General features: G+C 56.7%; 1 protein-coding gene across 3 annotated transcripts; it reads right to left on the reverse strand.

The window, feature by feature from the left end:
* Positions 1-1,008: 1,008 nt before the first annotated feature.
* USF2 (upstream transcription factor 2, c-fos interacting) lies at positions 1,009-11,061 on the reverse strand. Of its 3 annotated transcripts, none has more exons than XM_073226068.1 (10): positions 10,218-11,061; positions 9,916-9,962; positions 9,685-9,803; positions 9,361-9,561; positions 8,802-8,952; positions 8,586-8,673; positions 8,235-8,293; positions 2,001-2,095; positions 1,745-1,873; positions 1,009-1,329 (listed from the first exon to the last, which is right to left on the reverse strand). In XM_073226068.1, exons 1-10 carry the CDS (start codon positions 10,277-10,279, stop codon positions 1,315-1,317), a joined length of 966 nt encoding a protein of 321 aa, XP_073082169.1. In that variant the 5' UTR covers positions 10,280-11,061; the 3' UTR covers positions 1,009-1,314. The 3 variants fall into 3 exon arrangements, with proteins under 3 accessions (XP_073082169.1, XP_073082170.1, XP_073082168.1); XM_073226069.1 differs by having other exon boundaries at positions 1,009-1,657; positions 9,442-9,561; positions 10,218-11,058; XM_073226067.1 differs by having other exon boundaries at positions 1,009-1,657; positions 10,218-11,056.
* Positions 11,062-11,309: the final 248 nt, after the last annotated feature.

Below are 11,309 nucleotides of genomic sequence, written 5' to 3' on the forward strand. Positions count from 1 at the left end.
GACACCACTAGATGGGGAAATGAATCAAGGCTGCCCATGGCCAGCTCATTCCTCTCCACTACCTGAACCATCCTAGGGTGCACACAGCCCAGGGGAACCACAAACCTTGGTTCCCGAGACAGGCCTTTGGCTGTTTAGTCCTACTTGCTCCAGGGCCATCCAGCCTCAGCCTGACTGCTGGAGACCAGGGCTGTGGCTGCCGAGGAGTGAATACCTTCTTCCCAGTCCTGAGGTGCTGCCAAGGCCCACTTAAAACCACAGAAATGGGGGCAGGGGAGTGCTGGGAAGTCAAGGCTGTTCCCTGCCATCCATCTCCCCAATTCAGTCCCTGTATCTCATTCTCAGACTGCCTCACACTGGGGAGTGGCCAAGACAGGGAGCAAGAGCTGTCAGTGGGAAGAGACTGGTTGGGGACATCTGAGTTGGGGCAGGGTAGCGCTCGGGGGCTGCAGGTTGAGGCAGGGTCCAGTCAGACGGGCTGCAAGCTCGCCCACAGGGAGACATGGCAGCAGAGGCCAGGTTTCATCATCAGCCAGGGGCAGGGGTCACAGCACAGGCGCCAGAGCTGCAGTGCAAGGCGACAGGCTGACGGGCCAAGCCTGGCTTCCTGGCCATCTGCCCTTCCTGGGGGCGGGGGGCTCAAGGCCAGGCCCCACCATTGGCTGGGGCAGAGGGAAGGGCTTCAGCCCAGAAGAGTAGGGCCACGAGCCAGTCCTGTTTTTAGGAACTGGTGACATGGGAGACCCCAGCCTCTCCTCCAGAAACATGGGATGTGTCCTTGACCCCAGTTTCCTGTCCCCACACTACATACGTACACCTGGGGCCTCAAAGAGGACATTCATCCCTTAATTCCTCCATCCATCCAACCAACAGACTGGGTACCGTGCGGTATAGGATGGCAGGGACTGGCACACAGGCATGAGCCCAACAGCAGAGGCCCTCCCCTCATGGCCTTTGCACAGACCCCAGGCCCCCTCTCCACACATGAGATGAACAGATACACAAACAGACAAGGCGGGGCCACATGGGGCCAGTTTATTGCAGTTAAATACCTCTCTCTCTCTCTATTTTTTTTGTCCATTTTTCCATAAAGAAAATTAAAACACACACACACACTCAAAGGGGAGCAGGGATCCAAAAACAAGAGGTGGGGTGGGACATGGCCTCCCTGCTTAGGTCCAGGCCCCAGGGATGGCCCCCCAAAGGCTCCCCTCCTTCCCGTAAGCACCCTGTCTCAGTACCTCCAGAGACCAAGGAGGCAGCGGGATATGGCAGGGCCTCTGTCCTCCTCCCTCTTGCCTCCAGGTGAGACCACTAGAAGTGCTGGGGCTTCGTGGGGGCCGGGAGAAGGGAGACAGACAGAAGGGGGAAGGAAGGTATTGTTTCCAAGTTGAGGAGAGCGGTGGGCGCTTATCCACAGAAATGCATTATTTCTCTCCGTTTTTGTTAAAAATCTACTATAAAAAAACGCAGCTGGGGGAGGGGCAACTGTCCCTCTCTGTGCTAAGGGCTGGGGAAGGGGCAGCAGAGGCCTGGGGCAGCAGCGACTGCGTGGCGGGAGTGGGTATCACGGCCGGGCACTGTCGCCCACCATCTCCAGGTTGTGCTGCTGCAGCTGGGCACGGAGCACGGCGTTCTCGTTCTTCAGCTCCTCGATCTGCCGCACAACAGGGACCAAGAGCCAGGGGCTGGCCTCCTGCTCCTGGGGTCCCATCATGCACCCGCTCCCCGCCCCGCCACTCACCTGTTGCCTCAGGAGCTCATTGTCCATCTGCAGCCGCTCGGCCTCCTTGAAGGTCTCCTGCATGCGCTGGTTGGTCTGGCGCAGCTCCCGGATGTAATCGCAGGCCTTCGACAGGATCCCTCCTTTACTCTGGGGAGCGGGCCTGAGCGTTAGCGAGCACCGCCGCTCGGCCTCGGCCCATGGCTCACCCCAGGACAACGCCTGTGCCCAGTGGGGCAGACTTTCTGGAAGAGGTCAGGGGCCTGGGCCCACTCACCGCTCCTGTCTTGCTATTGTCTGCGTTACAATCTGGAATGATTTTTGAAAGCTGGACGATCCAGTTGTTGATCTTGTCCCTCCGCCTTCGCTCCACTGCAGGAATAAGACGCCACATGGCCAGCTGCACCACCGCTCTGCCCGGGCAGTCTCCCCGCAGGTAGGCACCTTGGCCAGGGCTGGGCCAAGATCTGAACGCAGGGAGCCAGCTTCCGAGCCCGCCTCGCACTGCCTCTCAACTCAGGACGTCTCACCTTCACAAGCCACACACACCCTCAGGGCAGCATCAGTAGCTGAGGACTTCAGTTCATTTTGCTCGCCTAACATATTTTTTGAAGGCTGAGCCAAGCTTAAGAATCAGAACATTTCACGTAATTTTCATCTTTTAACAAATGGAGGTGTGATGACAGTGGGCATGTAGCCCCTTCACACAGGACCCAGGCACCCCTGGCTCTGGTCCCTGCAGCCCCTGCATGTGATTCTCCACAGACCTTGGGTATCCCTGGAGCTCTGGGCCCCATGATTTTGTTTTTTCCTTCTTTTTAATAAAATTAGCCTGACAACATCTCATTACTGCTTAAAATCCTTTAGGGTCTGGGCAGTAAGTTCCAGCAGCCCAGGCTGGCACACGTAGTTCTCAGGGGTTCATCCCATAGGGCACTGGGTCACCCAGGAACAATGTAAACCCCACCTTGAAGACCAGGGATGGCAAACTAATAAAGATTTCACTTGAAAAATCCAGATTTGTAATTTTATTTCATGATATATGGCAATCGTACCCAAACTCTGTCTGCTGAGTTGAGTGGCAACTACCTACTCAGACAAGGTATGTATGTGCCCCCCTCCAGTTTCTCAGCTGGCCCATATCACAGCCTTGTGCCAGCTGCCTGGGGTCTGCCTGCACTGGAGCCTGAGACCCCTGTTCTGGAACCTACTGAAGCAAAGCTGGCCTTCCCTTCTATACCAGGCACTGGTGGGGACATATGAGGAAGCTTGGTTACTCCTAGCTCCCCCCGCATACCCTCACCCACTGCCAGGACAGCTCCTGGACAGATGCACTGTTTGTGCAGGGGTACTGAGCCTGTAGATAGGATTTGGAAAGGAGGGCAAAGGGCTATTTTCTCAAGGGTGGGTGGTGCTGATGGGAGACTGGGATAGGGGTATGGGTGAGAGTGAGAAACGAGGGGTGGATCAGAAGCATGCCCCTTACTTCTCACCACCCGAAGCCAGTACCTCCTGTTGCCCCTGCTGTTCCCGCTAACAGGCAGATCCCACCGTCTTCTCATGGCACTTGGTTTGGTCCACTCATTGATGACCAGTCCTTCCCCACCTCCAAGTGCCCCCCACTTTGGCTGGGGTGACAACACCCTCCTATGTGGGCTCTCCTCCTATCATCTCTTTCCACTGAAACCTCCCCAATACCGTAAGAATGGTGCCCAGAATTGAGCTCTGTCTGACCTTAGCTCAGTGAGTACACAATACCTGGGCCGCATGACTGTCTTGGTGAACTGAACCTTTCCATCAAGGGCAGCTATGTCTCAGTCTTTGGGAACTGTGGCCAAAAGCAGTAGCACAGCCAAGAGTCCAGCCCAGGCCTGGCAGCACTGCCCATCCCATCCCTCAGTGTGCTCTGTTCCCAAGGTTTCAATTGAGGAACTCAATAGCAGATGGCTGTTCAACTCCCTCTACCCTCATGCCGCCTAGCATTCTCACGTCTGGGTGCCAAGCTGCAGCTGTACCTCATTTCAAGCCCCTTTCAAGCTCCTTTCAAGCAGGCAGTAGTTGGGGGTGGGACACATCTTCTCTAGTCTGCACTTGCTCTCTTAAGACTTACTGCCCATCCTAGGGTGTGCAGGGCATTTTGTGAACCCAGAGTCTACAGCAGACTCAATCTCTGTGCTACTGGCACTCACAGCACCACTGTGACCTGCAAGGGAACAAGTGATCCTGACACCAGAGCATATGTGGCATAAGTGAAGATTGCACGGAATGCCAGGGTGGAACAAAGACTTCTGCATGGGAGTGGGGTGGGGGTATCTTTAGAGACAGACCTTGAGAGAAAACACTTGGCTGGACTTTGAGGGGTGGAGCACCAGGCAGACTTGTGTCAAAATTCTGGAAATGGGGATATGGGAAGACTTTTGGGGGTGTGTGGAGGTGGGGTGGTAGTGGTAGGAAAAAGGCCTCAATGGCTCTGCTAATGTGTCTGGACCTCATCTTCTCTTTCCCTAGGAGACCAGGCCTTTGAGTCCAGGAAGATCATTTCAGCACATTTGAAATGGAGGAAGACAAGATAAGACCGAGGCCATGACCATCCCACAGAAATGCTTCAGTTATACCTGTACAATACTTAAAACATAATTTAGAGGCAAAACCTGCCAGGACTGAAGAAGAAATGAGTAAGTTCGCAAACATGGTTGCAGACTTCAACACGCCTCTCTAAGCAATTAACAGAACAAGTGGAATCAGGACAGGAAATCTGAGCACTGTCAATCAACTTGACCTAGCTGACATTGAGGGAATACTCCACCTGACAGCGCACTTGGAAACAATCACCAAGATACTCAGGGCCACTAAGTTTCAGTACGTTTCAAAGAAATTATGTAGATAGTATGTTTCTGACCACAACAAAACTAAATTAAAATCAGTAACAAAAAGATATCCAGGAAACACACAAACATTTGGATATTAAGCAACAGGCTTCTGAATAACCCACGGGTCAAAGAAGAAACCACAAGGAAAACTGGAAAATACTTTGACTTCAGGATAATAAAAACACAATGTATCCCAATGGGATGCAGCTAAAGCAACATCAGAGTGAAATCCACAACTAAACAGTCTTGTATTAGGAAAAAGGAAAAGGTTTAAAATCATCTTGAAGCCCTCCTCCTGCCCAACCCCCAAGCACACTCAACCTAAAGTTAAGTGGAAAGAATGAATTAGTAATATTCATAGTAGAAGCTAGTGAAATAGAAAAAGCAATCCCATTGGGATTTAAAAATCAGATTTGACATAGAGATCTGGACTTCTGGCTGGTTCTGGCTGTAGTGGACTCAAATTCTGTCACAGAAGCCACAGGCTGGTGCTCCAAGGGCTGCCCTTTGGGCAGGACACGTATGTCCCAGTTCACTGTGGGGCCCAGAGATGGGCTCCTGGGGCACCAAGAAAAGATGGGAAAGAGGGAAAAAGGAGACAGAGAAGCTGACCTGAGGTCCACTTCAGCTAGCCTCTCAGGGTTTGCAGATGTGAGGGAGGGGGAAGATGGAGGAGTTGAAGGTGACCCCGGCTTTTGGTTCTGGCTTAGGGGCTTGTGACGGGTGCTGAGTTTTGCTGCTCTGGGAAAAGAAGTGCTGCATAGGAGCCTCTGGTGGGGGCCGGGGGGTGGGCACTACGTTCTGTTCTGGACAAGTTGAGTTGGAGGTGTCTGAAGGACATCCAGAAATGGAGATTTTGAATGGACAGATCAAAATATAGGCCTGGTGTTTAAGATAAAAGAATGGAGTAGAAACAACAGCTTTGCACATGGCCAGGTTTCGGGAGGCGGGGGAGGAGGCTCTGGGAGGACACTGAGGAGGAGCTCTCACATACTCTCTTCTGGAGAAAGCTAGCAGACCCCCTTCCTGGGGACATGATGAACACCTACAACTAGGCATACTGGCCGCCCCTGGGCCTAATGCTTTGCTCTCCTCAGGCTGAGGAAGCAGGAGACCTCAAGAAACACCAACAACTCACCCAGTGTGAAGTCACCTGGGGAACCTATCGAAATAGATTCCTGGGCTTCCCTCTGACCTCCTCATTCAGAACCTCGAGAGGACTGTCCTGGAGATTGTGACTGTAAGCTTCCGTGGTGACTGGGAAGCCCTGCTTTGAGGAGCAGGCTGGGAAAGAGCAGCAAAGAGTGTAGGATATTACAGTGGGTAGAGCAGAAAGGAACATTCCCGAAAGAAGGGAAAAGGCAGGGTCAGATGCCTGGAGCACAGACAGGAGGGGAAGCCAGTAGATTTGGCAATAAGGTCGTCACGGTGACCTTAAATGGAACCATTTCGGTAAAGAAACGAGCCAGGCAGCCAAGGGCACAGGGAGGATGTACCGGTAGTGGGGGGGTCACGTACTCTGCAGGTCAGGAGAGGAAGGGCAGACGCAGCCAGAGGGTGAGGGCAAGGTAATGAGAAAGACTGAAGACTGTTTACAGATCGATTAACCTAATAGGAGGCGGAGAGGCAGAAAGTGGGGTGGAGGGTGGCTGGGTGGTATCCCAAGTGTCATCGGCTGCATTTGCGGGTGGCAGGCCAGGCTGCTGGGGGCCCACGAGCCTCTGCTCCCTGTGGGTGTCTGCGGTGGTCCCGTCGGCACTGTTTCACACAGCACTATCAGGCACAGAGACGAAGAACCAGCTTGGGCCATTTGGCCAGCAAGTGGCAGAGCCAGGATGGCCCGGGTTGCCTACCACAGACCCCTCAAACTCACCACACCCAAAACCCAAGCTCAGACTCCCCCTTCCCTTTCAAACCAACCTAACCCCACCATGAAACCGATTCATGAGATTCTGATTCTCCGGCCTTGGAATCCTCTCCCCAGGCACTCCCACCCCACTGCAGCCCTGTCCTGACTCAGGACCGACGGCAGTCACATCCTATTTTCCTGGCCTCTGGTGTTCTGTCACCTTTCCCATTTGGTCTCCACCCACAAATCCCTCAGTGGCTTCCCTTCAAACTATAATAACAATCCAGGAGCAAGGATGCTGGGGGGACCTCTTCTTACAAAGCCCCGTGTGACCTGACCCCGGCCAGCCCTCTTGCAACTCTACCAAATTCCTCTTCCTTTTCCTGAGTTCTGCTCTTCCTCAGACACTCCAAGTCTATTCCTGCTCAGGCCTGGGCATTTGCACTTGCTCTTCCCTCTGCCCGGGACTCTTCCTCAGGTACTCGGCTGGTCCACTTATGCTTCTGCTCAAATGTCACCTCTCAGAGAGGTCTACAGAACACACTGCCACCACTATTCTCCTTACCCTGCTTTACCTTTCTTCCTGTGACTTATATGACCTGATGTCATATCGTAGCTTTGTGTACTCTCTCTCTCCCACCAGAATGAACACTCTTGTGAGAACACTCATCTGTTCTATTATCTGCTGTACCTAAGGGCCTAAAATGGGCTGGCACATAGCATAGCTATGTGCTGAATGAAGGCCTCAACTCAGGGAGCTGTTCAGATTACAGTTGCACAGGCCACCCCCAAATGAGCACCTCCAGGACTCCTGGGGCCCCACCCTGACATTCAAGGTCCTCCTTGACCCTATTGGCTTCCTTCCCAAGTGCGCCACACGAGACCTCTGCCACAGCCAGACCAGCACCCCTGGAAGCACCCTCACTCCACTCTGCCTCCCCTGCCCAGCCTGTGTTCCCCTCTGCCTCACAGGCACTCCCAAAGGCCACCTCCTTCAGGTAAGCATCACCTGATCCCGCTGGCCTCTGCCCACTGGCTCATCCCAGGACAACTCCTATGCTCAGTGGTCAGACAGACACCCGCCTCAACTCTTCTCAGCCTCTTCGACACTCCAGAGCAGGCTCCAGCTCTGGCACAGGGCACATGGTGCCCAGCCTGGAACCTGCCTTCAGGAAATATTTGCTAAGTGATGGTTGTTTGGGTGTAAGTGTTCCCCTGTACTTGTATGCTACTATGCCCACTGCAGTGGCTACTGACTGGGGGCAGGAACTTCGGTAGGGGACTAGGGGACAGCATCACATGCCAAAATGACCTTAGGGTGGGATTTGGTGTTTACGCAAAGGGCAGGAAGCTCCGGCCTTGGCCAGCGAAAGGCACAGCTTCCTGCAGCTTTATCTTCAGAGGAGCTTCCTATCGGACTAGAGGCACTTCTGGAAGCCAGGCAAGCAGGAGAGTGAGGGACACAAGCACAACAGCTGCCACACGGAAAGGTAGGTGCAGGGGAGCCAAATCAACCCACTTTCTCACAAGGGGCAGGAAAGCCATCTGTGAATCTGCCATTTTAGATGTTGGCTAATAACTCAAAATCACTAGGTAGGATGACAAACACATTCCAGTTCACACCTCCTGACTGTTATGTTCCTAAACAATGAACATTTCCCTATCTTTGTTTCTACCTTTCCAGCATTCAGCAAACACTTCTCATGCACTTGTAGCATACCCAGTGATCCGTGCCACCAAGTACCAGGCCTGGCTGTGCCTGTGAGGCCCAAGAGCTCCACCCTGACCTTACCTTCATTGTGCTGAGCTCTCCTCCTTTCATCCCGTGGTGTTCTGGTTCCATCGATTTTCCTAGAAGAGGAGGGAAAAAATGGGTATAAGTTTTCCCAGGCCATTTGTCAAAGCACTTATGAAGGAGTCAGACTTGAGATTATCTTTAAAAGATAAATCCACGTGTTAAAAGAATGGAAAGACGGCATTTTCTTTACTTGTACCTAAGAAGCAGAAACAGACCAAAAAATACCCTACTTGCTGTATGCTCAACTGCCTGGCTCCCATTCCAGAAAACCTTCCCTTTCTTGGGCTCCCCCAAACAAGGCCCTCCCAGGGTCCCTGCTCCTAGGACCAGGTCTCCTGCACATACGGGGAATAGGGGTGTGTCCGGGGTGCAATAGTCCTTTGTGATCCTGTCTGAAGCACATCCTGAGGCGTCATCATGACATAGAATTGGCCTGCAGAGAAAGAAAGGGTTAGTGCCAAAACTGGGAACAGAGGCAGAATTGATTAGGGGTCTTCCCTCCCTACTAGGCCTGTTGCCTTGCCTCCCCTGCATTCCGCCCTGGCCCCTTCCTCCCTTTACCTCCAGCCTGCAAGCTCTGGTCTGTGGTCTGTACGGACACAGCTGTGGTATCTCCCACACTGGATGCTGGGAAATAGGCAAATCGTGCCTCCCCACTGACAGCCTCAGCAGCCGGGCTGCCACCATTGCTGAAGGGATTTTGGATTACAGCCTGGGGAGTAGGAGGACACAGAGGCCGCCCTCAGCCATCTCTGTTCCCTCCTAGCCATGTCGGACGTTTATTCAATTCTCTATAGAGTGCGGGGAAGCCCTCTGTGTGCCACTCTGCCCTGTGTCTCATAGCCCTGGAACTTGGCAGATACTCAGCAATCACCTGGTGAGTTGATCCATTTTTGCCCTAAGAGACTTTCCTACTACCATCATCCCCGTTTTACAGAAAGAAGAAAGTGATGTCCCAAAGATCCTGCTCAAGGTTTCACTGTGCAGAACAGGGACCTGAACCACACAAACTGACCCTCTGCAGGCAGCATCTGTGTCCCACTTGCCCTACCCCCTGGGGCTCCCTAAGAACAGAAGCAGTGTCCCCTCTCTGTCCCCCCAGGTATTGCTAGGCACCTACCAGTGGGAAGGGCGCTGCGGGACCTGAGGGCACAGAGGCAGCAGCGGGGCCGGGGCGCTGGGCTGCCCCATCCACACCCACCTGGGTCACAGCCTGCTGCCCCCCCGCGAAGGCAGCCGTGGACACGACGCTGACTGCGCCTGCTGTATCGCCCTGGCCGTCCAGCTGACCATCAGTCACCTGGACTACGCGGTATGTCACCTGCAGGGGGCGGCAGAGCATTGAGATCCGCGCTGGGACCAGACAGGGGTCAGTTCAGAGCCCCTCCCAGCCAGCCAGCCCGCGGAACCCTCGGCTCAACCCTTCACTTGCCCTCAGTCTCACCTGTCCTCCATTATTCTCTGTGCGGAACTGATACTGGATATTGTGGTCGCCGAACGCCGCCTGCTGGACGCTGGCGATGGCCACCGCCGTCTGCTCCTCCGCCCCAGGGCCGTCCCCACCTGCGGCCGGAGGAGGGTAGGGGGGATGGTCAGCGGTCGCCCGAACCAGGGCGCCCCCAGTCCCCTTTCCCGGGCGCAAGCCACACTCCTGGTGGGCCCCGCGACCACTCACCTTCTTGCAGCTCGACGCCCTCCTCTGCCTCGGGTCCCTTGTCGTGACTGCGGGCAGGAGCGGAAGAAGAGGGGGTCAGAGCCGCCCCCGCCCCCGCGCCCAGGTGTAGGGCCCCCATCCCGCCCGGCCCAGTCTGGGGCTGGGGCTCCGCAAGGACCCGGGGCCGAGGGTATTAGCGCGGGTCCCCCTCCCTCGCGGCCTCCATTTTGAGCTGGGCCCGGCGGCCGCTCAGGATCATGGCGGCCCGGCCGAAGGGCCGGGGCCAGGGCGTGCGGGGGCACGGACCGTACGGGCGCCCTTACCTGGCGGCAGCAGCAGCGGTGGCCGAGGCAGCAGGATCCAGACCCGGGTCCAGCATGTCCATGGGGGGGGCGGGGGCGGGGGGGGCTCGGGGCCCGGGATGGGGGGGGGAGGGGAGGGGAGGGAGGGGAGGGGAGGGGGCGGGCGGCCGGGGGGGGCCCCGAGCCCGGCGCTCACGCCGCGCGGCAGGAGGGGACGGAGGAGACACGGGAGCCGCTCGCGCTGATCACGGGGACAAACAGTGGGGTCATGTGAGGAGGAGATGCCGCCGCCGCCGCCGCTGCTTCTGCAGCCGCCGCTGCCGCCTCCGCCCGCCGGCCCGCCGGCTCCCGGCGGCTCTAGGCTCCGGGACGCAGCGCTGCCGCCCCCCGCCCGCTGCACGCGGCCCCTCCGGCCTCCTTCCCTGAGCAGCCGCCGCCGCAGACTTTTTTTTTTAACCCGGCCCGCCGTGGATGGCCGCCGCCTCTCCCCTGGATCGTCGGCTCGCGCGTCCGCCGCTCGGCCTGGCCCAGTCCGGCGGCGGATCGCTGCTGCAGCCGCTGCCGCTTTCTATTTTTTCCCCCTTTTTTTCCTTCTTTACTAGTTGCGCGCGCGCGGCGGCAGCGGCGCGAGCCCAGGACCGACGCGCGCGGGGGCAGCACAGCCCCCGGGGAGCGCGCGCGCTGTGTCTCCGACGGCGGGCGGGCGCGCGCGGGCCCGGGTCGCTGCAGGGCGCGGCGTCGCCGCCGTCACCTTCGCGGCAAGCCCGGCACCTGCCAACAAGCTGCCTGAGTGGAACGAGGGCCCCGATGGAACACCGAGGGACCTGGAGGAGGGGCTGTGGTCGCCAGGGACGAGGCAGATGCGGGGTTTGGAGACAGTAAAGTAGGTCGAGGGGGGGAGGGGTGCAGAGGGTAGACGGGGAGAGGAGCGCGCACGCGCTCTCCCGGTGGCTGAGTTGTGCGCGAAGGCGGAGGCTCGGGGCGCATGCGCACGCCTGGGCGGGGCCGCGGCGCGCACGCAGGGCCGGGCGGAGCTAGCGTTGGGGGACGCACTCCAGGCCGCGGCAGAGGGAGAAGGTAGAGCTTCTCTCCCGGAGGTCCCGGGAGCAAACT

This window comes from Manis javanica, chromosome 17 (genome assembly GCF_040802235.1).
Source record: "Manis javanica isolate MJ-LG chromosome 17, MJ_LKY, whole genome shotgun sequence".
In the NCBI taxonomy this organism is placed as follows: Eukaryota; Metazoa; Chordata; class Mammalia; order Pholidota; family Manidae; genus Manis; species Manis javanica.